The sequence below is a fragment of the Acanthochromis polyacanthus genome, chromosome 11 (assembly GCF_021347895.1).
Source record: "Acanthochromis polyacanthus isolate Apoly-LR-REF ecotype Palm Island chromosome 11, KAUST_Apoly_ChrSc, whole genome shotgun sequence".
Taxonomy (NCBI): Eukaryota; Metazoa; Chordata; class Actinopteri; family Pomacentridae; genus Acanthochromis; species Acanthochromis polyacanthus.
This window is the reverse complement of record NC_067123.1, coordinates 836,368-863,279: the sequence shown is the minus strand read 5'-3', so window position 1 is coordinate 863,279 and position 26,912 is coordinate 836,368. Positions and strand designations below refer to the sequence as shown.

Here is a 26,912-nt window from a genome sequence, read left to right as displayed (position 1 = left end):
TTATAATCTGGATCCATATCATTCATCCTATTTGAACATTTAGAATCAGATAGCTGAGGAAAATCTAGATCCACATCAGGAATATCCTCCGATGTGGATGAATCATCACTATCGTAATTGTGCATAATACTCTATCTCAGAAACCTGTAACAAGGAGGAGTGGGTATGTGGTCAGAGAATAAGGGCCACAGATAAACACAAACACAAACATGAAAGACAAACAGACACAGACAAACATACACAGACAGACACAGACACAGACAAACACACACAAACACAGACAAACATAGACATGAAAGACAGACAAACACAAACACACACACACACACACACACACACACACACACACACACAAATGGACAAACAAACAGGACAGAAAACAAACAAAATAATAATACATTTACACAAAATAGCATCAAACTGTCATAGCTCGCTTCCCTTTAAATATATAATGATATTTATCACTGAGTTTAATCCAGCCTCGTAATGAATACATTTCTTTATTGCATTTTACTTTGGAAAATTCAAATAAAAAAGAACCATAAAGGTTTATTAACTCAGCGTAACATAATATAAAACAGCAAAGCAACAACCTCCAAGTCTGAAAAATTATAACTATAGGCAAAATCAGACATACCTCGAACAAGTCTCCTCCGTAGATTTACGTCAAGCGCTAAGTAGTGCGTCATTCCGTATATGCGGAAGTAAACAAACCGGCGTGACCATAGATATATACATATCTATATATATATCTATGCACTCCCCCTCCACTACCGAGTGTCACTCCAAAAGAAGTCACACTCGCAGCTGTGGAGGGCACCTATTATTGAAGGGGGAGGGTATAAATACGATCGTCAGGAATGGGACGCCCTGTCGCCTCACCGGAAAACGGAAGACGTCATCGCCATGGTAACACAAAGACGCCTACTGTGCATGGCTGTAGCGCTGTGGCACAGGTTGCAACTAACAAGGATCGCTGCTGCTTCCAGAAGACGAAAGCATCCCACTTTTTTTCACTCACATGTTTTCCAATCCTGTTATCTGGCATTTCAAATCCAACAAATGAATGAATGAATAAATGAATTCTGTCAGTTGTGTTCAAATTTTAAGGTGTCAGGGGGTGCACAATTAAATCAAACGTCAGCAGAGAAGATTTATTTCTTTTGATTTATCTTTTTACACCACTCTTTTTGTGATGTTCTGTCAGTGTGAAAAAGGCGTGGGAGAAATAATGGACGCATGTGGAACTCACATCAATGTGTTTGTTTCCTCCTCCATTTCGACGTTGTACTTCCTGAAAAAGTTGTCCAGAGTGAGCATCAATGCAGACTCGCTATTTAAGGGCTGAACAGTCCACTCCATAGACATATGGTCCACTCCCCCTCCGCACTACGCGGTTTGGGACGGCCCATAATATGGAGGACCCTCCGCGGGAACGCGCAAACGGAGGGGTAGTGTGTAGGGATAGTGTGTTGGGGGCGGTTTGGGATTCAGCCGGACGTCTTCGGCGGGCCGTGGCATCACTGTAATCGGCAGTGAAACGGACTGATTGACCATCCACAATCACCGGTGTTTTCCTGGCAAGTCCCAAAATCCGGTCCCTGTCAGCGAAGCGGAGACAGTTCAGTATCAAAGCCCGTGGAGGACCAACGCGGTGTGCGCGCGTGAGCTCTGGGGGGTTGAAGGCTAACTCCGGGAACCATTTAGGAAGGCAGCTCATCAGGTAAGACAAGGCATGTCCCTTTTCCACTTCTTCCTTCAAGTTGATTATTCGGAGGTTATTCCTTCTGCTCCTGTCTTCCATCGATATAATCTTCTCTTGAAGTTTCTCTAGAGCCACTTTGTGTTCAGTAGCAGACTCCTGAACCCGCTTCATTTGCGTTTGAAGAGAGGAGGTAATCTTGCATTGTGTGTCCAGATCCTTCGTATGTTTATCGAGAGTCATTTTGATAAAGTCGAGCTGACTTTCCAGCCGTTCGAAGCGATCTTTAGAATGTTTCTCAGCTTCAGCAAAGAACTGTTGCAAGGTGGCTTCCAAAGACGCCACAGTCAGCTCGCACGCCCCATTCTCAGCGTCTACTGTCGGCATGATGAGGCATGATCAAAAGCGAAGACAAGTCCAAGACCTGATAAGAAATGCAGACTGAGAGGTCTTAATTTGCAGCTTTAACGCATTGATCAGGGAGAGCTGTGCACCGCGGAGCCTCTACTCCGCCATCTTCAAAAAAAAAAAAAAAAAAAAAAAAAAATATATATATATATATATATATACAGGGCCGTGCAGAGACCTTTGGAGGGGCAGGTGCTCAAAGTTCAAAGGGGGGCACATGGAGCACGAATTTGAAACACCATAAACATACCTACAATATACCTGGGTGAATTGTAGCAGCAGATATTCTTAAAGAATGAAACATAAAATCACAACATACGACACACCTCATATCTTTGTTAGGAGGCAGTCTGTGTTTGACCTGATGGGGTTCATTGAACAGCTTTTGTTGAAGGGGTTGGTGAGGAGGCTGCTGCTACTGATGATGACACTGCTGGAGGTGGGCTGTATTGATCTGAGACTGTAGACACTAAAAAAAAACATGGGAGAGATAGTAGCTGATTAAACAAGTGTTTTCTCATCATGAGAAGATGCAAAGATAACTGACATTGAAAATGGCTGACTGTGACCTACCATACTGCTGACTGTTTGTAGGAGACTCCTGCTGAGAGGCTGCAGCCAGGCTGACTGTTTGAACTAAACAGAACTATTTGCTCATTCATAAACTGAAAGGGGAACATTAATGGGGGACCAGAATAAAGGAGAGGTGAAGGTACAGTCTATATCCACAAAGCCATAATTCAAGCTGTGCATTAATTTAGGACATAGGAAGATAATGTATGAAGTTGAATTTAGATCCCCATTAGACACTGGACTGTAACTGTGGCTGCTCTTCCTAGAGTCCTTGTTTTTTTAGTTAAAATAAAACTGGAGGACAAAAATTAAACAATTGTGACACCTCTTTATTTTAATTTCAAAACTTTATTTTTGTTTTCCAACCTCAAAACACAAACATGATTCCAACAAGAAATGCTATAATAATAATAATTTATTAAACTGAAAAGGGAACATTTATAATGAGATATAGAGAATAGAGGAGGGATGTGTGTGTGCTTGTCTGGGTCTGTGGTTTCTTTTTACACATCACAAAGTTGTGTTTTTCTTTGTTGCAGTTATAACAGCAACTTCCTGTTGCCCATGCCCTGAAAAATGTCAATGACCTCACTGTGGTTGATTGGAATATCCTTCTCAATTGCCAGCAGAAGAAGCTCTGACAACCTCTCTTCTGTGCAAAGGGTGCGAAGTTTTGTTTTCACCAGCTTCAGTTTTGAGAAAGAGCGTTCCACAGTTGCTGTAGACACCGGAAGTGTGCCGTATGTCTTCAGCAGCTCAGTCAAGTTAGGGAAAACCAGATGTGCATTGTTTTCTCTGACCGCTGAAAGAAGAGATGCTACACTGACTGGTGAGGGGCATGAGTATGACATATGGAAGACCTTAAGCTCTGTCTGCAGTTTGTCTTCTTCTTCAATGTTGTAGAACTGGCAGAGTTTCTTCAGAGCTTGCAGTGCCTCTGTTGGAATTTTTGTTGTTTTCCAGTTCTCTGGGACTGTCAGGCAGTGGAGGGCATTCAAGATTTCCCATGTTGAGTTATCTTCTCCTTTAAAGCGTCTCTGAAGCTCTTGTGTCATCATGTCCACAAAAGCGTAATACACTTTAACACGGTAGTAGTCTTGCAAAGTAGGGAAAGTGTGGTCAGCAGTAGCTGCTGTGGCAATGACCTTGAACTTTGCTGGCATTTTCCTCCTCCTAGCTTGACCAGGAATCTTATTTGGCGGGTCCAGGCCCACTGATGCAGCCTTCTCTGTAGCCTGTTGATACATGTTTTCAAACTCTTCCTCTGTTCTGGTGTGGGCCAGCCAGGGCCGTGCAGAGACCTTTGGAGGGGCAGGTGCTCAAAGTTCAAAGGGGGGCACATGGAGCACGAATTTGAAACACCATAAACATACCTACAATATACCTGGGTGAATTGTAGCAGCAGATATTCTTAAAGAATGAAACATAAAATCACAACATACGACACACCTCATATCTTTGTTAGGAGGCAGTCTGTGTTTGACCTGATGGGGTTCATTGAACAGCTTTTGTTGAAGGGGTTGGTGAGGAGGCTGCTGCTACTGATGATGACACTGCTGGAGGTGGGCTGTATTGATCTGAGACTGTAGACACTAAAAAAAAACATGGGAGAGATAGTAGCTGATTAAACAAGTGTTTTCTCATCATGAGAAGATGCAAAGATAACTGACATTGAAAATGGCTGACTGTGACCTACCATACTGCTGACTGTTTGTAGGAGACTCCTGCTGAGAGGCTGCAGCCAGGCTGACTGTTTGAACTAAACAGAACTATTTGCTCATTCATAAACTGAAAGGGGAACATTAATGGGGGACCAGAATAAAGGAGAGGTGAAGGTACAGTCTATATCCACAAAGCCATAATTCAAGCTGTGCATTAATTTAGGACATAGGAAGATAATGTATGAAGTTGAATTTAGATCCCCATTAGACACTGGACTGTAACTGTGGCTGCTCTTCCTAGAGTCCTTGTTTTTTTAGTTAAAATAAAACTGGAGGACAAAAATTAAACAATTGTGACACCTCTTTATTTTAATTTCAAAACTTTATTTTTGTTTTCCAACCTCAAAACACAAACATGATTCCAACAAGAAATGCTATAATAATAATAATTTATTAAACTGAAAAGGGAACATTTATAATGAGATATAGAGAATAGAGGAGGGACGTGTGTGTGCTTGTCTGGGTCTGTGGTTTCTTTTTACACATCACAAAGTTGTGTTTTTCTTTGTTGCAGTTATAACAGCAACTTCCTGTTGCCCATGCCCTGAAAAATGTCAATGACCTCACTGTGGTTGATTGGAATATCCTTCTCAATTGCCAGCAGAAGAAGCTCTGACAACCTCTCTTCTGTGCAAAGGGTGCGAAGTTTTGTTTTCACCAGCTTCAGTTTTGAGAAAGAGCGTTCCACAGTTGCTGTAGACACCGGAAGTGTGCCGTATGTCTTCAGCAGCTCAGTCAAGTTAGGGAAAACCAGATGTGCATTGTTTTCTCTGACCGCTGAAAGAAGAGATGCTACACTGACTGGTGAGGGGCATGAGTATGACATATGGAAGACCTTAAGCTCTGTCTGCAGTTTGTCTTCTTCTTCAATGTTGTAGAACTGGCAGAGTTTCTTCAGAGCTTGCAGTGCCTCTGTTGGAATTTTTGTTGTTTTCCAGTTCTCTGGGACTGTCAGGCAGTGGAGGGCATTCAAGATTTCCCATGTTGAGTTACACACGTGGACAAAATTGTTGGTACCCCTCAGTTAAAGAAGGAAAAACCCACAATTCTCACTGAAATCACTTGAAACTCACAAAAGTAACAATAAATAAAAATTTATTGAAAATTAAATAATCAAAAACAGCCATTACTTTTGAATTGTTGATTAACATAATTATTTAAAAAAACAAACTAATGAAACAGGCCTGGACAAAAATGATGGTACCTCTATAAAAGATTGAAAACTATTTGACCAGAGTGACATGATTAACTCAGGTGTGTCATTTAATTGACATCACAGGTGTTTCCAAACTTTAATCAGTCAGTCTGCCTATTTAAAGGGAGACAAGTAGTCACCCTGCTGTTTGGTGAAAAGGTGTGTACCACACTGAACATGGACAACAGAAAGCGAAGGAGAGAATTGTCCCAGGACATCCGAAAAAAAATGATAGACAAACATCTTAAAGGTAAAGGCTATAAGACCATCTCTAAACAGCTTGAAGTTCCTGTGACAACAGTGGCTCATATTATTCAGAAGTTCAAGACCCACAGGACAGTAGCCAACCTCCCTGGACGTGGCCGCAAGAGGAAAATTGATGACAAATTGAAGAGACGGATCGTTGGAATTGTATCCAAAGAGCCCAGAGCAACCTCCAAAGAAATTAAAGGTGAACTCCAAGGCCAAGGTACATCAGTGTCAGATCGCACCATTCGTCGTTGTTTGAGCCAAAGTGGACTTCATGGGAGATGACCAAGGAGGACACCACTGCTGAAAAAAACTCATAAAAAAGCCAGACTGGAATTTGCAAAAATGCATGTTGACAAGCCACAAAGCTTCTGGGAGAATGTCCTTTGGACAGATGAGACCAAACTGGAGCTTTTTGGTAAGGCACATAAACTCTATGTTCATAGACTCAAAAACCAAGCATACGAAGAAAAGAACACTGTCCCTACGGTGAAACATGGAGGAGGCTCAGTAATGTTTTGGGGCTGCTTTGCTGCATCTGGCACAGGGTGTCTTGAAAGTGTGCAAGGTACGATGAAATCTGAAGACTATCAAGGCATTCTGGAGAGAAATGTGCTGCCTAGTGTCAGAAAGCTTGGTCTCAGTCGCAGGTCATGGGTCTTCCAACAGGACAACGATCCAAAACACACAGCCAAAAACACCCAAGAATGGCTGAGAGAAAAGCGTTGGACTATTCTAAAGCGGCCTTCTATGAGCCCAGATCTGAATCCCATTGAACATATGTGGAAGGAGCTGAAACATGCCATTTGGAGAAGACACCCATCAAACCTGAGACAACTGGAGCTGTTTGCTCATGAGGAGTGGGCCAAAATACCTGTTGACAGCTGCAGAACGCTCATTGACAAATACAGAAATCGTTTAATTGCAGTGATTGCCTCAAAAGGTTGTGCAACAAAATATTAAGTTATGGGTACCATCATTTTTGTCCAGCCCTATTTCATTAGTTTGTTTTTTTAAATAATTATGTTAATCAACAATTCAAAAGTGATGGCTGATTTTGATTATTTAATTTTCAATAAATTTTTATTTATTGTTACTTTTGTGAGTTTCAAGTGATTTCAGTGAGAATTGTGGGTTTTTCCTTCTTTAACTGAGGGGTACCAACAATTTTGTCCACGTGTGTATCTTCTCCTTTAAAGCGTCTCTGAAGCTCTTGTGTCATCATGTCCACAAAAGCGTAATACACTTTAACACGGTAGTAGTCTTGCAAAGTAGGGAAAGTGTGGTCAGCAGTAGCTGCTGTGGCAATGACCTTGAACTTTGCTGGCATTTTCCTCCTCCTAGCTTGACCAGGAATCTCATTTGGCGGGTCCAGGCCCACTGATGCAGCCTTCTCTGTAGCCTGTTGATACATGTTTTCAAACTCTTCCTCTGTTCTGGTGTGGGCCAGCCTCTGAAAAACTCCATCAACAATTTTGTATGCTGCAGCCAGGTCTATGTCTTTCTGTTGCAAAGCATCAGAAGCCATTGCAGTCATCTGGAAGATTGGACAGGTGATCTCCAGACACAGGAAGAATTCAAAGTTGATGCTCTTGAGAAGGATCATTGCATCACCTGCTGAAGAGTCTGGGGGATCTTGCTGTGTTATTTCCTCAAGAAACTGCATGACAGCTGGGAGGACCTTTCTCAGAGTGCGAAGGGCAGTTTCTCTGCAAGCCCACCGTGTGTCTGACAGCTTCTGCAGCTCCAGTGGACGCTTATCGGGGTACATTGTCTTCTGCATTTCAATAAATGCAGAGTGTCGTTTTTGATGAGTTGGCCACAAAAGCATAAAGTTTTTCAACTAAGCTGAAAAAGCTGACAAAACAGATGTTTGACTTTGCACTTTCAACTAACACCAGATTAAGGCAATGTGCCTGACAGTGTACATACAAGGCTTTCTGATTTCTTTTTAGGATTCTTGACTGAAGACCCTTAAAGCGTCCGCTCATGTTTGCAGCACCATCATACCCTTGACCCCGGATGTTTTCCAACTTCAGATTATTTTCTTCCAGGAGAGCTATGACTGTCTTTTCAAGAGCATCTCCACTTGTGACCTGCACATTGCACACCTGCAGAAAGCGCTCCTTGATTTGCATGTTATGCACATATCTGATGACAAAAGAAACCTGCTCAGTGTGTGCAGCATCTGTAGTTTCATCCATGAGAATGGAAAAGGTTTTGCTCTCTTGGATTTCTTTTTGGATGGCCTGTTTTACTGATATGGCCAAAGCTTTGATCATATCATTTTGACTTCTGTTGGAGAGGAGTGAGACAGGAGGTCGTTTACCTGGTCCCTGCTTCTCTTTTATGGCGTCCAGGTGGAATTTAATTACACTGTCATATTTGCTAAAAAGCTCCACCAACTCAAGGAAGTTACCTCGATTTTGGCTTGACAGGGTTTCATCATCTCCTCTAAAAGGCATACCCTGTCTTGCCAGATAAAGACTGATGGCTAGTAAGCGGGACAGAATTTCTCTGTTTTTTTCTCTTTCCTTGTCTTTTGCAGCTTGTAGTGCATGGTCACCCATTTTGAAAGCTGCCTCCAGTGAATTCTTTTTGTAAATGTTCCACCTCACCATACTACACATGTGAGATTCTGAGGCACTGTGCTCTTTAATCCTTTCCAGAGCCCTTTTCCACCGACTGACTCCTTCTGTTTTCCAGGTTTTGCAGCTTGCGTATTTTTGATCATTCACAAAAAGACGGCAGCTAAAACAAAACATGGCATTAAGACTTGGGGAGTATTCAAGCCATGGATTATTCTCAAACCATTTCTTTTGAAATGACCGCCCCTCCTCATTTTTTGGAAATGATGAGAATGCGGGTTGACAGGGTCCAATATTGTTAGAAAACTGTATGAAGGCCTCATCATATTTAATGTCGAATTGCAGAACATGGGCAGGATCATTTGGGTGGGTAAGTCCAAGTATGCCTGAGAATTTTTGCCTCCCTCTGGCTTCAGTCTCCTCTTGGCTTGATGCTCCCTCTACCTCAAGAGTTTGTGCCGTTTGTACTACAGTCTTTGCCTCTCTCACTCCAACCTCTGTCTCCTGGTTAGCTGCATCCTCTACATTAACATTCTCTATAGGCTCCTCAACAATTCCTGACACCTCTCCTCCAGCCTCTATCTCCTCCTGGCTTTCTGTTCCCAAACTCTCGATTTCCTGTGGCACAGTCCCTTCCTGTTTCTCTCCTTCCGTCTCCTCATCTGACCTGTCATGACTCACTCCCTGGTCATCTGGAAACAAGGCAAAATTTGCTCTTGATTGATCGAATTAACATCTCCTACACCTAATCAATAATAAACCCACCATACACAATGATCGATAATGTAACAGGACGACAACACTGAAATTGTGCTTCATATTGTTATCTCTAACCGAGCACCTCTGCAATGTAAATAGCTTGTACCTGTGTCATTCTTACCTTTTGTGTTCTTTGTGATCCAGCTGGTGAGTGATCCACTGCCTTTCGCAGCCTCACGCAGCTCCTTTTGTTTATCTTTCAACCTCCTCTCCTTACGAGGCATCTCTGCAAATTGAAATATGATTGATAAACCACAATCTGATACACACACACATACACACGCAGTGACATTTCATACCTTTTCAAGACATACACTGTATAACCACAGATTTACTCCATGGGGTTGATTCATAATCTGCCCTTTATTATTCATAGTGCTAATAATAAAGCAGAAAAAATTATTTAATGATATAGAAATCATGTATTTAAACTGATTTGTGCTTTTATTGAATTTGACTATCCACTTTGCGCAAGACAGCAAGGTTATAAAAGCTATATATTTTATATTTATGGATATCATATATATTAATTGTGTGTGTGTGTGTGTGTGTGTGTGTACACACACACACACACACACACACACACACACACACACACACACACACACACACACACACACACACACACAGAGAGAGAGAGACATTCATATACAAATGTTCTAAACAAATACTGATATGTTGAAATGAGAGGTTGAGAAAATCACAATTCAAATTCTTCTAATTCTAATTGTTACTGTTGTTGTATTTATATTGCAATACAATAATTTCCAGTCCAAAATTAAGTGAATATACATGTACATGGCATAGTTTCAGTGTAATAATATAACCTCTGCCTCATTGCCTCTAGACACACAGGAAACACACTGCAGCTCACTGACAGTAAAATAATACATCTCTCTGATGCACTTTGCCCATGACAAAAGAAACATACAGAAACAAAAAGAAGTCTGGCACACTTTATCCTCTCAGCACGCTGTGTGGTTAACTAGCGATGGTTAGCTAACTATAACTGATGAGAGGTGTGTTAGAGTGAGACACACACACAGGATGCTCACTTTGCTTCGTCAGTCATCTTTCAAGAAAACACCGTGCACAAACGAGTACCGCTGCAAAACATACTCACCGGACCATCAGTTGTCCTTCCTTGAGTCTTCCCTTTCAACATTAGCAGCACCAGACCATTGGTTGTCCTCCTTCGGGTCTTCCATTTCTAAATTAGCAGCGCTAACGGTGAGCTTCGGGGCACGTCAGGGCACATCAGGGCCGTGACTGACGTCTACCTGGATCATGTGACCGACTGAGGGTAGACCTGAATTATTTTTTTTGTTTGTTTGAGTTATTTATTATTTTGGACCACACAGATTTTCACACACATACACACACACACACACACACACTTAAAAAAAAATTGACAAAAGGGCACTTTGGGCATCAGATGCAAAAGGGGCAGGTGCTTCAGCCCCCCCAGCCCCCCCCCCCCTTGCACGTGCCTGTATATATATATATATATATATATATATATATACGTATATATCTCAGCTCTTCTTCTCTGTTCCTCATGTTAAGAAGGCTATTGGCAAAAAGGCCTTCAAGTTCAAAGCTCCTGCTGATTGGAACAATCTTCCTGCTAACATTAGATCCCTCCCTAATCTAAATCTATTCAAACGTGCTTTGTCTTCCTATTTTAGGGTTGAATGCTCTTGTGGTTGAGGAATCTTTTTATTTCATCACCTCCTCATGTTATTTTCCCACCTTGTCCAGTTCTGAGTCACTGCAGATAATGACTGTATTATAGTAGTTTGGTTGAATATCCTTTGTATTAGTGTTTGTGTGTGAATGTGCTTGTGTGTTGTATTGTATTTTGTTGTAATATTGTTGTACTGTTGCCTAACTGGACCCCCTCGAAAACGAGGTGACACACCTCAAGGGGTTATTCCAAATAAAGAATGATGTCAAAACAAAATGACTTTTATTAACCAAGTCAAATACTGTAATGGCAAGAATCACTAATGTGCAAATGCATAACAGCAGTATAATCCAAGAGAGTACATTTGTTCTCAAAAGACCGCGAACTTTTTCTGCTGCAATTCCATATACTAATAAAGCGTTTGCATATTTTGGCAATGAAAAAGAAAAGAAAAAAACACCATGGTACACTGCCATCCCATAATGCCACTATGCACTTTGGATACTTTTTTCATGAAGTCAATGCATCAACACATAGGCATATAACGACAACATCAACAACATGTAACTGTGAAAACGTGCTGCTACATCATCTTTACAACCACTGTAAACAACAGAAACAATTCAGTTGTGTCACAAACTAGGGAGGGCTAGTATATATATATGTATATATAGAGAGAGACTGCGATCTGGTAGAATTGGAGTTTCTACCAGTAGAGATGGAACTTTAAATCTGACCCCTGACCCCTGACCCCTGACCCTAACCTTAAAAGTCTAACCTTAGCCCTGACAAATCTCTACTGGTAGGATTGGAGTTTCTACTGGTAGAGATTGCGATCACAATCTCTACCAGTAGAAACTCCAATTCTATCAAATCGCAGTCTCTACCATGTTATATAAATATTGAGAGAGAAAGAGAGAGAGAGAATTTTTGTACATGATATTCATATTTTTCCTCTTGTAAGATCTGCAGATGTTTTGATAGCTTCTGGCCTGAAGCCACTGCCATCTTCTCTCTCCTGAAATTGGTATTCGGTGATATTTCAAGCCTGATCCTTTCTCAAAACGCTTAGTACAACCAACAACTACACATGATATTACCATTGTGGTAAATACATGTGCATTTACATTCATGAAAAGCGATAAATGTACGTATTTTCTTCAAACCCGATACCCTTCTCGTTGCAAACCGTTATGTTACTGCTGGTTCTTGCCAACCGGCAGCCATCTTGTACCACGTGACCATAACAAATGACGACACGCTGGCAGTCCCTATATTGGCTAATTCAGTTCTTTGCACTTAATTTATTAGCATAATTTCTTTTTAAGTGTGTTGTTGTGTACATACTTATTTACTTCTCGGTCTACTTTTTTTTTTTTTTTTTTTACTGCATGTAGGTTTCCCAAAGACTATGGGTTGAGGAAGAAGTGGGAAGCAGCTCTCAAGAGAGAGGGGTTTGCTGTAAATATATAACAGCGTAGAGAGAGATAAATAAATAATAATTCACGTTAATAATAATTGTAATTGTGTTGTTTATTGTAAATGTAAATAAACTCTATCCTGTTCTAGTCTAGTTCCCTGTTATATGTATATAACAGCCTATATATATATATATATGGAAAAGTATATGAAAAAAGTTCATATGCATGTTCTTGGTGTCATATATATATATATATATATATAATGTATAGGACACCAAGAACATGCATATGAACTTTTTTATAGTGGAGTAATTCTTCATTTACTTTGGGTATGTCTTTTTAGGTGTTTTTTCTGAAAATATGGCCAGGACTTAAGAGGTTAAGCTCTGTTCCTCCCCTCAATTGCTGCAGGATTATTGTTTGACAGACCCACATGCCGTCCCCCACAAATCCACTCCTCTCTGGACTGCGTCAGTTTTTTTGACCTTTCTGCTTCCCTGCTTTTGTGGATTTCCCCCTTGGACTCAGTAGTTTGGATGGACTTCAGCCTTGTTTCTCCCTCAGTATTAGTTCCCTGAGTGTGAGTACTTCCCCTTAGCTCTTTTGTGTTCCACTGTTTGGTTTTCACTCTGTCTTTAGTTTGTAGTAGTGTTGATTTTGGTAATAAACCCCTTTTCCTTTAACACCTGGTTGCCTGTCTATTGTGTCTGCACCTGGGTTCTCCAACCCCCCTGTTCGTAACAGAATCTCGCTGAGTTGATGTGGAATGACCCAGGAAGCTGATAATTACTGTAACATTTTGTTTACTGCATAATTCCATTCATTCTTTCATAGTTTTGATGTCTTCAGTATTAATCTATAATGTCAGAAATGTATAAAAACCGTTGGAAGAGAAGGTGTTCAGTGGTCCAGTATGTCACACCTACAGGTACAAAACAACTACACTGCAATACATAAAGTGCCATAAGTCCAAGTGCATATATTTTGAAATGTGGTTTTGACCAACAGAAAACAAATTTAAAAAGGCAACATGTAAATTGTGAGTCTCAACCCGACGCTGTGGTTTGGAAACTCAGACTGTCAGATACTGACAACTTTGAGATGAGACTCAAATCAACTTTTTCTCTGTGAACTCTGTTGCACCTTTAACACACGAGCAAATTAGTATTTATTAATCCCAGACGACCAAAACAGGTTGAAATGTTTCTAGCATGTCCTTTATTTTTTGTGGTTTTTGTTGTTGCTGACAAGACTGAGTAAATAAATGTTAAAAACACATCTGTATGAGTACATTGGGCCAGTCACATTCTAGTTACATTTCTGGTGAGAGGGCTTTGTGTAAACACTGTGACGTATCAGTGAAGGATACATCCCATTTTCTTTTGGTATTTCTGATTATCTCACTGAATTTCTTTTCTTTCAGGACTTCCAAAAAGAAAATGAAGAAATTTTTGGCTTTACTCTTTTTCTGCCATGTCACATATTCAGGTAAGATCTCAGAGTAACTGTTAACCATTACTTCTTCCTGGTGCTGTTTGTTTTTTCAGTTCTTGTCAGCAAAGCACAATGCTTTTAATGTCACTTCATTTTTTAAAAAAATATTTCTTATTAGCACAGATTCAGCCCAACATGTACCTGTTCAGTCTGGACTTAAGATTGTTATCAATATCTTTTTATCGCCATTAAATTGGCGCATTAAAGACATGCATTTGCTGCAGCTGTCATGGCTGAGAGTAACAGAGGATGCAGTCAGTGAGGTGGAGATAAGAGTCTGTTAAAGACTCTGTCAGACTTTTTCTAAAGAAAATGTCTCCCAATAAAGAAGCTCTGGTTTTAATTCACCACTTCACCCTCCGGCACTGCCGTTCCCTCTGTCTCCAAAATGTGCGTAAGCAAGCATCAAAGTTGGCGCACCAGTGCGCATATTCTCACGCCAAGTTTGTTTTATATGAATCACAACCTTTGCGTAGAAAGTGGCGTGTGCCACTTTCTAGCCCTGTTTTGTGCGTACACAAGCTTTATAAATGAGGCCCCAGGAGCGCAGCACAGAGAAGGGAGGGAAGATGACGATTCCCATGTTTTGTTTTGTTTTGTTTTTTCTGGTCCATTGTTAATTAATCTATTTTAAAATGCAAAAATATAAACAGAACAAAATTTAAGACCTGAAAACCTTCTTTTCCCTCCAGTGAAACACTCCTTGATATTATTCTCCACTGGAACTTCTGGAGTCCCAGACTTCCCAGAGTTTGTGGGTTCTGCATCGGTTGATGGAGTTCATGTGGGTTACTGTGACAGCAACACCAAGACGGCTAAACCCAAAGTGGACTGGGCGAGACAGTTCATAAAAGATGACCCAAAACACCTGGAGTGGTACGTTAACAGATGTTATGAAAGCCAGCACTTCTTCAGCGCAACCATTGACAGCTTGGTGAAACGCTTAAACCAAACCGAGGGTAAGATATTTCTTTCATCTCTGTTTTCACTGCTGAAATGTTTTGTCCCTCTGTTGGCAGATGCTGCACTAAATTATATCAGCAATTATATCAGCCCTTCTTCAGTGATTTTTTTAGGGCAGGTGTTCATGACTTGCAGCCACTTTTATTACAGTTGTGAAGCTAAAATCTGCCCAACTCAAAACATCTGCAGGCAGAAAGCTGGTGGCTTTATGAAATTATTTACTGATGAATTAAGTTTTTGACTAGAATTTTCCTTGTATGCACATAATTAGAGTTTCTCATAAAGTTCTCCTGCAAGCATAGGCGTCAGTTTAGGGGGGGACGGTGGGGATGTGTCCCCCCCACACACACACACACACACACACTTTTTGACAGGGGTCATTTTGTCTCCAACACATTCAAATTCTTCACATGTAAGCTGTTGTAAACCCAGTTATTTTCAGTAGTATAGAAAATTCCGATGCTCCTGAACGCACCATCCGCACTCGGCCGAGAGTTGCACAGACATGAAGCACACCTTCGTGAGGTTAAAAAAAACAAAAAACGAGCAGATGCTAAATTTACGCCGGTGCCAAGTGGAAGCTCCGACCAGAGGGGGAATTAGTACTATAGTGGCCCACAGACCGCTCTACTTACATGTACCGATAGCTCAACAGGTTGAGCCTCCGGCTTTGGTGCGGTGGTTGTCAGTTCGAGTCCAACGTGTGGCATTTTGCCGCTGTTCTTCGACATTTTCTCAAAGTGCTATCTTACCAACGACACCGAAGCATATGAGAAAAGCAGGCGTGCCGCACCAATGCTAAACTTTGATTTCAAGTAGAGGGCCACAAAATATCGTCCCACGGGCCGCAGTTGGCCCGCGAGTTTGAGACCCATGATTTAAAGCATTATTATTATTATTATTATTATTATTTTATGACTGGAGCGGCCCAACAATAAAGCGGCCCACCGGGGATATCCCCGGTGTTCCTGATTACCCAGCACGCCACCCAGGGTGTGCATTTCCATCTGATAATGGCTGTGGTCTCCATCCCCCCCACTTTTAAAAACAAACTGACGCCCTTGCCTGCAAGCATTAAATCCTGGACAGCCAGTTTCTCACAATATCTCTATTTACTGACACTTCATATGAGGGTTTCATGGACATTACAGCAGCTTGATGGAATTGCCTAACACCCACAAAGATAGGAAACACAACAAACCTCTATCACCATTTAAATGAGTTGTGTTATGATCTAAACAAGTTAACTGAAAACTAAAGTCTCCGTTCCACACTGTTGACACTGAATCAAGCCAGTTGTGTGGCATCAGTTCTAAGGAGTCACTCTGTCTGCCTGTTTGGTCATTAGTGGATCTTTTCTGATCAAGGATCCAGACTGTTGGTCACTTTATAGGCCATATTTTCTTATTGTGTATATTTTTATATGTTACTATTACAAAGCATGTAAATCTAAATATGTGTGTCCTCACTAATATTGCAAAATAACCTTTTTGCTAAGCAACCAACAAACAATCCTAAATTGCAAATACCCTTTAAATTAAAAATTCACTGCAGAGTTTTCTAAGTACCACACGATTCAGTTTTACATTCAGAGTTACTTAAACACAGTGTGTCTCTCTGAGGTCTAACAGACACACTGAAGGTGTTTCCTGTCTGATAGTATTAAATGTAAATTATATTGGGAAAACAATGCAAAACAGTAACCCTTCATTAATGCTACAGAGGGCCAGTTTGTATTATTACAGCAGCAAAGTGGATAATGCAAACATGGAACCAATGTTAGCAGACAAATAAAAAACAAGCAAACGATATACATAAGTATGAGCTCAGACTGCCTGAATTGTAAATTGGTCTGGAAATAACAACATTGCACATATCAGTGGTCTTGCACAGAATCCTTCAAGAGAAAATCTACACTAAAAATATTAATAAGGCATACATTTTATTTATATTTTCCAGATTTGTCCATAAGTGGAAAAACACTGACATTACACACATTCTTTTAAATGCAGAGAAACTGATACAGCACAGAGTTTTGTATTTAAATGTACGAAATATGAATAATTCACAGCTGTTAATGTGTTGATGATACACAAAATGAAGTATGACAGTAAAATCTCTCTGTGTCACAGGTGCTCACATCCTACAGCAAATGCATGGCTGTGAATGGGATGATGAAACTGGAGAAGTCAGGGGTTTTAATCAATATGGATATGATGGAGAAGACTTCATGTCTCTGGACCTGCAGACACTGACATGGACCGCTTCAAAACCAGAGGCGTTCATCACCAAACTGAGATGGGACGCAGACAAAGCTAGACTAGAGGACAATAAATACAATTTACTCCACGTGTTCCCTGACTTGCTGAAGAAGTATGTGCAGTCCACGAGGAGTTCCTTGCACAGAACAGGTAGAATTACACAACCTCCACACACAACACAACACAACTCATCTGTTTCTGTCCACAGGAGCATCCAATGAAAATAAAGCAAAGCATCGACAAAGTTGTGATTCAGCCGTCTAAGGTGAACGAGGTGTAACAAAAAACAATGGCGTATTAGTGAGCAGTTTATTTATTGCTTAGTGATATAATTACCAAATAAGAAGGTGGTGCTTCAACAACGAAAACAGGTTAACTCAAAGATACAATGAAAACTGAGTTACAAAAACTAGCTAAAGCAAAATCTAAAATGAACATCAACTAAACTAAATGAGTGCCTCAAAGCACATATTAGCTACTCGTAGTCATTTCTCAAGAGCTACAGCAAACAAAAGACACAGGTACCTCCTAACCTAGTTGCTGACAGAAGTTACATATGGTGGTCCAATCAGGTACGTCAGTAGTGGAGAAGATAAATGAGCTTCAGAGCAGGTCTGGAGCTCCAGGTCAATTATCCCTGTTTGGAGACAGGTGACTCTGAAGCTCCTCAACCAGGAAAAGTGGAAAGTCAGCACAAACCATCCCCATCACATAGAGGCCACAAAGGATCCACCACATAAATATACAGTCACCAGGGGCTGCAACAGAAACACAACATGCATAATGTATATATTTTACTGATCAATGCAGCTGATTATTTCTGACTGACAGCTGCACGATAAGATAAGATAAGATGTATTAATCCTGGATGAAATTGTTTTGCCAGAGTACAATACAGTAAACAATAAACAAAGGTTAGTGGAATATAAACAGTTATACAGGGGTTAGTAGAAAAAAAATCTGAACGAATAGAAGGTACAAAAAAGTGTGTGAAGTGTCTTCAGTGAGTAAAGTATCAAGTGATCAAGAACACTGTCTGAAGAAAAATAAATAAATAAATAATTATAAATAAGCTAAATTATATAACAAGTACAAACTGTAAAATGTAGACTAAAAACAAGAAACAGATTAACAGAAAATGAACTGAAAGTAAGAGTACACAGATGTATTGCACCAAAAATGAACTGAAAGTAAACAATGTATTGCACCAGAAATTGTACACCTGAACAATAATTTTACACATCATGCCACTATTTAGGAAAAGTCTGATAATATTGCACATGAAACTGAGTCATATATCCCTCCTGCAGAAGGAGGAATTGTACAGTGTGATTGCCACAGGTAGGAAGGACCTCCTGTCGTGCACCTCAGTGGTCTCAGTCTACGACTGGAGCTGCCCTGACAGAGACTGTGAGAGGTGTTGTCCATGAAGCTGAGCGGCTTCCTAAGCATCCTCCTTTCTGAGATCCCCATCACACACTCCAGCTCTAACCCCAGACAGAGCCTGCTCTCCCGATGAGCTTGTTAATTAGAGCTGTGAAGTTTCAGACTTCATACATGCAAACCGGATATTGTAGTGACATGTATTTAGGTCTGACACTGTCCCACAGTGCAGGAAATCCCTGTAATTTGTGGCCAAATCAAGTAAAATTAATGTTATTGATACAATATTCTCGATAGTAAATACAAATATACTCATCATTTTTCTAATCTGTGTGCCACTGTACCAGCATGGAAATGAATCAAACATAAGAACTTATTTATATGATTTCTGCATCACCAACTAAATTCATGTTGGGTTCCCATGGCAACGTAATGCAAACAGTGTGTGATAGTGTAACGACTTCATGCAGTGGTTTTAGTAAAGTACAGATCAACATGCTGACAGATAAAACATTTCCTACAGGTGAGAATCTCTAATAAAGAATCTTTTTGAAATATTTTGGTTAAAGGGAGACTCTTTCTTACAGTCAACTGGAATCTGAAACTACGAACAGGATCCGCTCTGGACCTGGTTAGCTTTGCAGCATCAGTTACCATCGAGATCAAGCAGGTTAAAAGAGAACCACCTTTGTGACACAAAAAACTTTGACTTCAAGCTCAACATACCTGCTAACACACTAATCTTACTTTGTAGTAGAGCCCTCTGATCGGTCACGTTCAGATAAGACTCATCAGTTTCTCTCTCTCGATCTTCCCTCAGTGTCTCTCCTCCAGAAGACTCCCTCCTCTCCAGTCACCTGCCACGCTACAGGTTTCTACCCCAACAGAGCCGACTTGTTCTGGAGGAAAGATGGAGAGGAGCTTCATGAGGACGTGGACAAAGGAGGGATCCTCCCCAACCATGATGGAACCTTCCAGATGAGTGTTGACCTGAACATCTCATCAATCACTCCTGAAGACTGGAAGAAGTACGACTGTGTGTTTCAGCTGTCTGGTGTCAAAGACGACATCATCACCACACTGGACAAATCAGTGATCAGGACTAACTGGGGTAAGTCAGTCAGAACAGTGGAGTCTGGAAATCAAACGTATTTATCTCTGTTCTACAGTACAGATGAAGTCTGAGGGGTGTGTTTTGGTTCCAGTTCCTCCATCAGGGTTTCCTGCTGGTGCTGTCATTGGAGTAGTTGTAGGTCTGCTGTTGCTGTTGCTCTGCATCGCTGGACTCTTGATCTGGAGAAAGAAGACTAATGGTACACAGTAAAACAAGAGCAACTGTCCTGCCTCCATGTTCAAAGCAGAAATCTGTGAAACTTCTTTATGGCAAATTATTGATCTATCATTTTAACTTCAGTCATCTCTCATCTTTGTTTCAGGGTTCAGACCTGCTAACAGTAGGATTTTCTGATATTTACTGTACATTTGTAATCACTCTGATCTTTGCAGTCTTGTCTGTTGGGTTTTAAACTCAGACTTTGTTTTGTTTTTAGCCTCAGATTCTGCAGACAGACATTCAGATCCTAACTGATCACAGTGAGTACGTCCTCCTTTCATCTATGCATTGCAGATATAAATGAACCTCAACACTCAACAGTATACTGAGATATTTGCTCTTCTGTAAACACCAGCCTGTTACTCCTTTTAACTGTTAGTATCCAGGGGTGAAAGTAAGCCGGTACGGTCCGGTACTGCGTACCGGCAAAAGATCTGGTGGCGGAACGCAGTACCGGGAGAAGACCCGGTGGTGGTACGCCGCCCGGCTGCCTGCTATCGACCGTTCACTCAGCTGTACGTGAGTGCGCATATGTGTCTACTTTCTGTAACACAGCGATTGCTATGGCCAATAGTAGCCAATAAAGTAGGTGCGCTTGATTTATTGCACTAGGACATTTCCCACAACCCGTCAATAGACGTCAACAAGCGCCGCTTTCGCTGGGACGGGGCGAGCAGTAAATTCTACCTGAAATTTTACATGTTCTTGTGATTGGCTGAAAAACTTTAAACTGGATTTACAGCAGTTCTCATCGACAGATACATATTTTAAATAAAAATGGAGAGAAGCACTACAAAACAGTGAAAAAATTTTTTGTCAAAGTAATAATGCGAGGAAAATAACCTCTTTGATTAAAGGAAAAGACAGGGACACTGAAGAAGGGTTACCACAGAAAATCAGAAAGTAACTACTTTAGGCCTCTGTGGAAAATATTTTAGGTGATGCGTTTTGATGTTTAGTTCCATTCTGAGTGTTTGCTCGTGACCTCATGTCTGTTCTTAGAGCCCTGCATTCTGGATGTTTATCAGTGTTTCAATTAAAGCAAAAAGTTTACCGTCTTTTCAAGTGTTATTAATTCCTACCTATTTCATTGGCCTACAGTAAAATATTAATGTTTTTTTGTTTGTGTTTTAACTTTGTTATTTTAAAATGCATGAAGTTAGGGCAAGACAAGGGTTTTGGTAATGGTACCGGCAAGAATTTGAAAACTACTTTCACCCCTGTTGGTATCCAATACTTAGTAATGTGTAATGAATTGTACTAAGCATCTGACCAGTTATTTAACTTGCTCATTTCTTAATCTGTCTTGTCAGACTCTAAGGGAAGACTGGAGGAGGAGAGTCAACTCGAGGGAAGTTGGGATTCTGTCAAAACCGTTTTATATCTTATCGCAGACTTGATTCCGTTTACAGTTATTAAGCCTCTGCAACAGACCCAAGTTGGAAACAAAACATGTGGACACTTTAAAAGTTTAGTTTCTTATCTATCATGGAAAACTATCACAGATGTCTGATCTGTTCTAAGTTCTCCAACAGAACAAGTAATGAAGAACAATCTTTAATAAACAGAGGTCTCAAGCAAGAAGAACAAGGAACCTGCATCAGATGACGGAGCCTCCATGGCATAGGTGTCAAACTCTGGCCCGCTAGGCAATATCAAATAATTACTACAGCTGGCCCGCCGTATGTATATAGCGTATGTACCACTATTACTACAAATCCCAGAATGCTCTGCTGGTGTTTTGGTGCATCAATCAGGAAAAGACCCATAAACACCGGCTGTTTCTCACTATGTATACTTGTGTATCGTAGACCATACAGTCTATGGTCGGTACTTGCATTCTCGTGGAGACAAACCAAGATGGCGGAGTGAGTGGTTGAGTCCCGAGCAGGTCCGATAGAAAATTCAAATTTAACGTCCAAACTTAACTTTAAAAGATTATTAATCAACCCACGAGGTAGCAGGACTGCTTCTGAATTAGTTTGAAGAGTTACTGTATCTTGGAGAAGTCTTCTTATTGATTTTTTTTTCCGAAGAGATGGCTAACCCACAACATGCTAATGTTACTGCTAGCATCACTCAGGACCATGATTACAGCACCGTGACAGACGAAAGTGAAGATATGGACCAAACCCGTGAAAAACATGATGACCAAACTCCTGTCAACAGCCCAATGAAGAAAAAGGTGAAAAAGAGAGACATAAAAGAAAGAGATAAGAACTTGAATAGCTTCGAACTAGCTATTCAGTCACTTATGCTGAGATTTGACGGCTTGGATGGAAAATTGGAAAAAATTGAGGGACGAATGAATAATGTACAAGAAACTCTGAAAAGGTTTGATGTCCTTGAAGAGAAACTGAATCACATTGAAGAACGCACTGAAGTCATTCAACTGTCTACGGAAGAGAACAAAGATAACATTGAAAAGCTACAAAAACGAGTTGAATACTTGGAAGCAGAAAACAAATCCTTGAAGGAAATGGTCTCAGAAGCGGTCGGATACAAAAAGAGATGGAACCTTCGACTCATGGGTCTGCCAGAAAAAGAGGATGAAAAGATCAGAGATGTTATTATTGGTATACTCACCCGTGTTATCCCCGTGTCTGTTGATGAGCTCCGCCACGAAGTTGATACAGTTCACCGTTTGGGAACGAGAGCCCCAGGGAACACCATGCCGAGACCCGTGATTATGCAGTTTGTGCGGCGGACCATGAGAGACGAAGTGTGGAAGATGTCCAGGCAAGCCAACGTGTGCAAAGAAATGAGGATCACCTCTAAACAGGACTTTTCCAAAGAAGACCGAGAGGCAAGACAGAAGCTGTGGCCACGGGTGGAAGAAGCCAGGCGCCGCAACGTCAGGGCTTATTTGAGAGAGGGTTATGCCATCATCGATGGAAAGAAGATTTATCCTTGATACAAAGACGGTATTTGAACGCACATAATATGTTACAAGGTTTTTCTGTTAATACAGGTAACTGACTGAAATATAACTTAGAGTATGGTTGAGCTCAGTTTTAATTTGGACAGTTGGTCAGCTCATTCCTGCGTCTTTTGTCAGTTAGAGAGCTTTTTATAAGGCACTTTATTTTAGTTTTCTATGTCATTTTTGTTTTGTTCTTTAAACGTTAGGGGTTTGAAAAATAATACGAAGCGCAAGGCACTTTTTTTATTTTTGAAGGAAATTAAGGCAAATGTTATTTTTCTACAGGAAACACATAGTGATGCAACAGTTGAGAAATTTTGGAAACAGCAGTGGGGGGATAATGTTTTGTATTCTCACGGTACACATCATTCAGCAGGTGTCATGATTCTATTCAATAGATTCTCAGGAAAAATAATTAGTTATATAGGAGATGAAGAAGGCCATTGGTTAATTACAGCTATTGAGTTATGTAACCAAAAAATTATTTTACTCTCGGTTTATGGATATAATAACAAAGTCCGTAATAGGGATATGATGGAGAAACTTGGTAAACTAGTAAAGGAATGGAAAGATTCCTATTTTACTGACAAAATATTAATCGGGGGTGATTTCAATATTGTGCCAAACTCTTGGTTGGATAAGATGCCTATTAAAGGACAACAACCAGAAAACAATGACATATTACATACATTCTGTGAAGTAACTGGCACTTTCGATTACTGGAGATTTAATCACCCTACAGATTTAGAATACACATGGATTAGTGCTTCAAACAACAACCAACGATCAAGGTTAGACTATTGGCTTATCCCACATTCAATAAGTAATAATATTCAAAAATGTGAAATCTTGAGGTCTCCACTTACTGATCATTGTTTAATAAGCTTGCATTGGGAAGTTAACAAACAATCGCACTCCTTCAATAACCTATGGAAGTTTAACAATAGACTTCTATCAAATGACAGTTTTTGTAAACTTATAAAAGAACTTAGTTCAGAAGTGAAAAAGTAGGATATGTCCAATAAAGGGAAATGGGAATGGTTTAAATTTGAGACTAAATGACTTGCAATTGAAACGGGAAAAAAAGTCATGAATGCTAGCAAACAGAAACAAAAAGAGATATTACAAAGAATAAACTTACTGTGTGGTAAAACTGATGCTTCAGAAAAGGAACTAACTGAATTAAACTTTCTCCAAAAACAATTAGATGAAATTTATTTAGAAAAGGCGAACGGAGCGTTTGTACGATCTAGAGCCAAATGGATTGAAGAAGGGGAAAAGAATACATCATATTTTTATAGTTTAGAGAAATCAAGGCAAATTAAAAAGAAAATCTGTAAGTTGACAAAAAATGACACTGTGATAGAAGACCAAAATGCTATACATAATGAAATCCATTTATTCTACTCCAATTTATATAGATCAAATGCTCGACCAGAGGATTGTGACACATTTTTCATGTTAGTTAAAGATAAAATTAGAAAAATAGAAGAAAACGATAGAAAAAAGCTAGAAGAAGACATTTCTGCTCACGAAGTTGAAAATGCGATTAAAAAATGAGTAATGGGAAGTCGCCAGGAATTGACGGACTTACTTCGGAATTTTATAAATTTTTCTGGTCAGATATAAAAGAATTAATAATTAATCTATTTAATGACTGTATAAATGAAAGATGCCTCACAGCAACAATGAAAACTGGTATAATAACCCTGTTACCTAAACCAAACAAAGATATAACAAATTTGGATAATTGGAGACCAATCACGCTGCTCTGCAATGACTATAAGTTATTAGCTTTAATATATGCAGAAAGATTAAAAACCGTTATTGATAAAATAGTAGATGAAACTCAGTCTGCATTTATTAAAGGTAGAAGTATCCACAACAATGTAAGATTAATTTTAGATATGTTAGACTACCAATCTATTCTGGAATCAGAAAGCCTAATTTTGTTTATAGACTACTTTAAGGCCTTTGACTCTATAGAACATAACTTTTTGCTTCGTACATTAGAATATTTTGGATTTGATTGGAAGTTCTGTTCGGTAATCGAAATGCTGTATACGGACATCTACAGCTATGTGTTACTCAACCCTGGGTTGACCCCCAGAATTAAGGTGACACGTGGGATACGCCAAGGGTGTCCGATCAGCCCAAAGTTATTCATTCTATGCACGCAGCTTCTAGCTTATCTTATAACAAGTCATCCAAATTTCCAGGGTATAACTTTTTTTGATTATGAATTTCGTCTTAGCCAGTTTGCTGACGACACTGTCTTCTTTTTAAAAGAGAAATCCATGGTAGGCACTGTTTTGAATATTATCTCAGGGTTTTCAAAAGCCTCTGGTCTGCATTTAAATATAAAAAAGTGTGAATTGCTGGCGTTATATGAATGTACTGACACGGATATAATGTCAATCCCTGTCAAAAAAGAAGTCAAATATTTAGGAGTTAAGTTGATTAAAGATGAAAAACAAAGAGAAGAGGTGAACATGAAGGAAAAAATTGATCAAATGCAAGCGTCATTAAACCACTGGCTCAGTAGAGACCTTTCTATTTTCGGTCGAAACTTGTTATCTAAAGCCGAGGGTATATCTAAAATGATATATCCATGCCAATCACTTTATACTACTCCAAAAAACATTTAAAAAATTAATTCAATCATATATAAATTTATTTGGAGAAACAAAACACATTATGTAAAGAAAGCACAGTTAGTAAAAGAATTTAATATGGGAGGTATCAAAACAATTGACTTTGAGGCAATGATAGGGACTTTTAAATTGAAATGGTTAAAAGAGTTCATTTTGAATCCAAATGCAATATGGTATCACATTCCCAATAATATTTTTAAGAGGTTTGGCGGGTTAATGTTTTTACTAAAATGTGAATTTGAAATATCAAAACTGCCTTTCAAACTATCTGAGTTCCATAAACAAGTTTTACACTATTGGAAAATGACATTTACCCATAATTTTACCCCTCATTGTGCCACCTTGTGGAATAACAGAGTAATTCTTTCCAACAAAGAGTCATTGTTCAACCAACATTGGTTTGATCATGGCATTTTCTTTGTACATGATATTTTAGATACAAATGGTGACATTCTACAATTGCAAGAATTGAAAACCAAATTTAACCTACACAGCTCTAAAAAAGAATATACAAAAATCTGTAAAGCTATCCCTCCAGTTTTGCTACAGATGATAAAAAACACAATTACTTTTTCAAATGTTCAAATTAAACTTCCAACTCTAAAGATAGGAGAGATGAAAATTATAGACAAAAAATGTGATAATAAATATTTAAATAGAGTTTTTAAAGGCCGGATGTATCATGATTATAATAAAAAAGTCAAACTTAAAATACTAGATAATCAAACAATATGTGAAAAACACTTGAAGTTTTTAAAATGGCCCATTGCCCCTAGAATTAAAGAAATGCAATTTAAAATTCTCAATAATTATTATCCATCGGCAGAAACCTTGAGGGGTAGATTTGGTTTTGAAGTTGAATGTTGTGGATTTTGTCAAAATGACCCAGAAAAAACGGAACATCTATTTTTTCTTTGTCCAATTAGTGGAAAATTTTGGCAAAATATACACACATGGTTGAGTAACAAACTCAGTGATCTTGAACAATTTACAATTGAAGATGTTCTACTATACAAATCTAAACTTAAAAAAGAAACTTCACTTTTGATTAACCTTGTCATTATTATGGGTAAATATTATTTACATAAATGCAAATGGAAAAAACAACTACCTAATTTGGAATGTTTCAAAAACGAATTCAAAATATATTTGTCCTCCATTAATCTTATAAGAAACTCTAACCTGTTGGCAGATAAGATTTGTCAAACTGTGGAAGATTTGTTGATCCTGTAAATCATTGTATTTACTGTTGCCTGCTTGTGTAACTTGATCTTGTGCCTGTGCTTCGATATTTTGTCTCTACGAGAGTTTGTACAATAATAATAATTAAAAAAAAAAAAAAAAAACTTGCATTCTCGTGTTCTCATGAAACGTCATCAGTCGGAGACCAAGTACTTATCCAGCATCTGACCGAGAACGGATGAAATACCTGGAAGAGTTCTCGTTCCGTCCACATTATGGAGAGTGCATCAGACCAGATTTGAGTGGATTTGGGGCAGCCAAAAGGCCCATGATGCATTTCGCGCTAACTAGTGGCAAAGGCCGAGAAGAACACAGACATTTTTAAGAATACTACAGTCATGATGACACAAAATGTA

General features: G+C 39.5%; 1 protein-coding gene and 1 long non-coding RNA gene across 6 annotated transcripts in view; one reads left to right on the top strand and one right to left on the bottom strand.

The window, feature by feature from the left end:
• Positions 1-1,307: 1,307 nt before the first annotated feature.
• The window catches only part of LOC110970679 (major histocompatibility complex class I-related gene protein-like), a 163,681-nt gene continuing 138,076 nt past the window's right edge, over positions 1,308-26,912 (top strand). The window contains exons 1-9 of one of the 5 annotated variants that reach the window (XM_051955036.1): positions 1,314-1,723; positions 13,727-13,791; positions 14,490-14,756; positions 16,893-17,171; positions 19,225-19,515; positions 19,610-19,717; positions 19,841-19,858; positions 19,955-19,997; positions 21,051-21,194. In XM_051955036.1, the coding sequence (XP_051810996.1) occupies positions 13,743-13,791; positions 14,490-14,756; positions 16,893-17,171; positions 19,225-19,515; positions 19,610-19,717; positions 19,841-19,858; positions 19,955-19,992 (1,050 nt within the window). In that variant the 5' untranslated portion in view covers positions 1,314-1,723; positions 13,727-13,742 and the 3' untranslated portion in view covers positions 19,993-19,997; positions 21,051-21,194. Of the gene's footprint in view, positions 1,724-13,726; positions 13,792-14,489; positions 14,757-16,892; positions 17,172-19,224; positions 19,516-19,609; positions 19,718-19,840; positions 19,859-19,954; positions 20,002-21,050; positions 21,195-26,912 lie in introns of those variants that run through there. The other 4 variants (XM_051955037.1, XM_051955038.1, XM_051955034.1 and 1 more) reach the window with 4 other exon arrangements.
• On the bottom strand, positions 2,982-10,666 carry LOC127535983 (uncharacterized). Its single transcript, XR_007944912.1, has 3 exons — positions 10,319-10,666; positions 9,317-9,421; positions 2,982-4,275 (listed from the first exon to the last, which is right to left on the bottom strand). It is a non-coding gene; the product is annotated as an uncharacterized LOC127535983 (long non-coding RNA).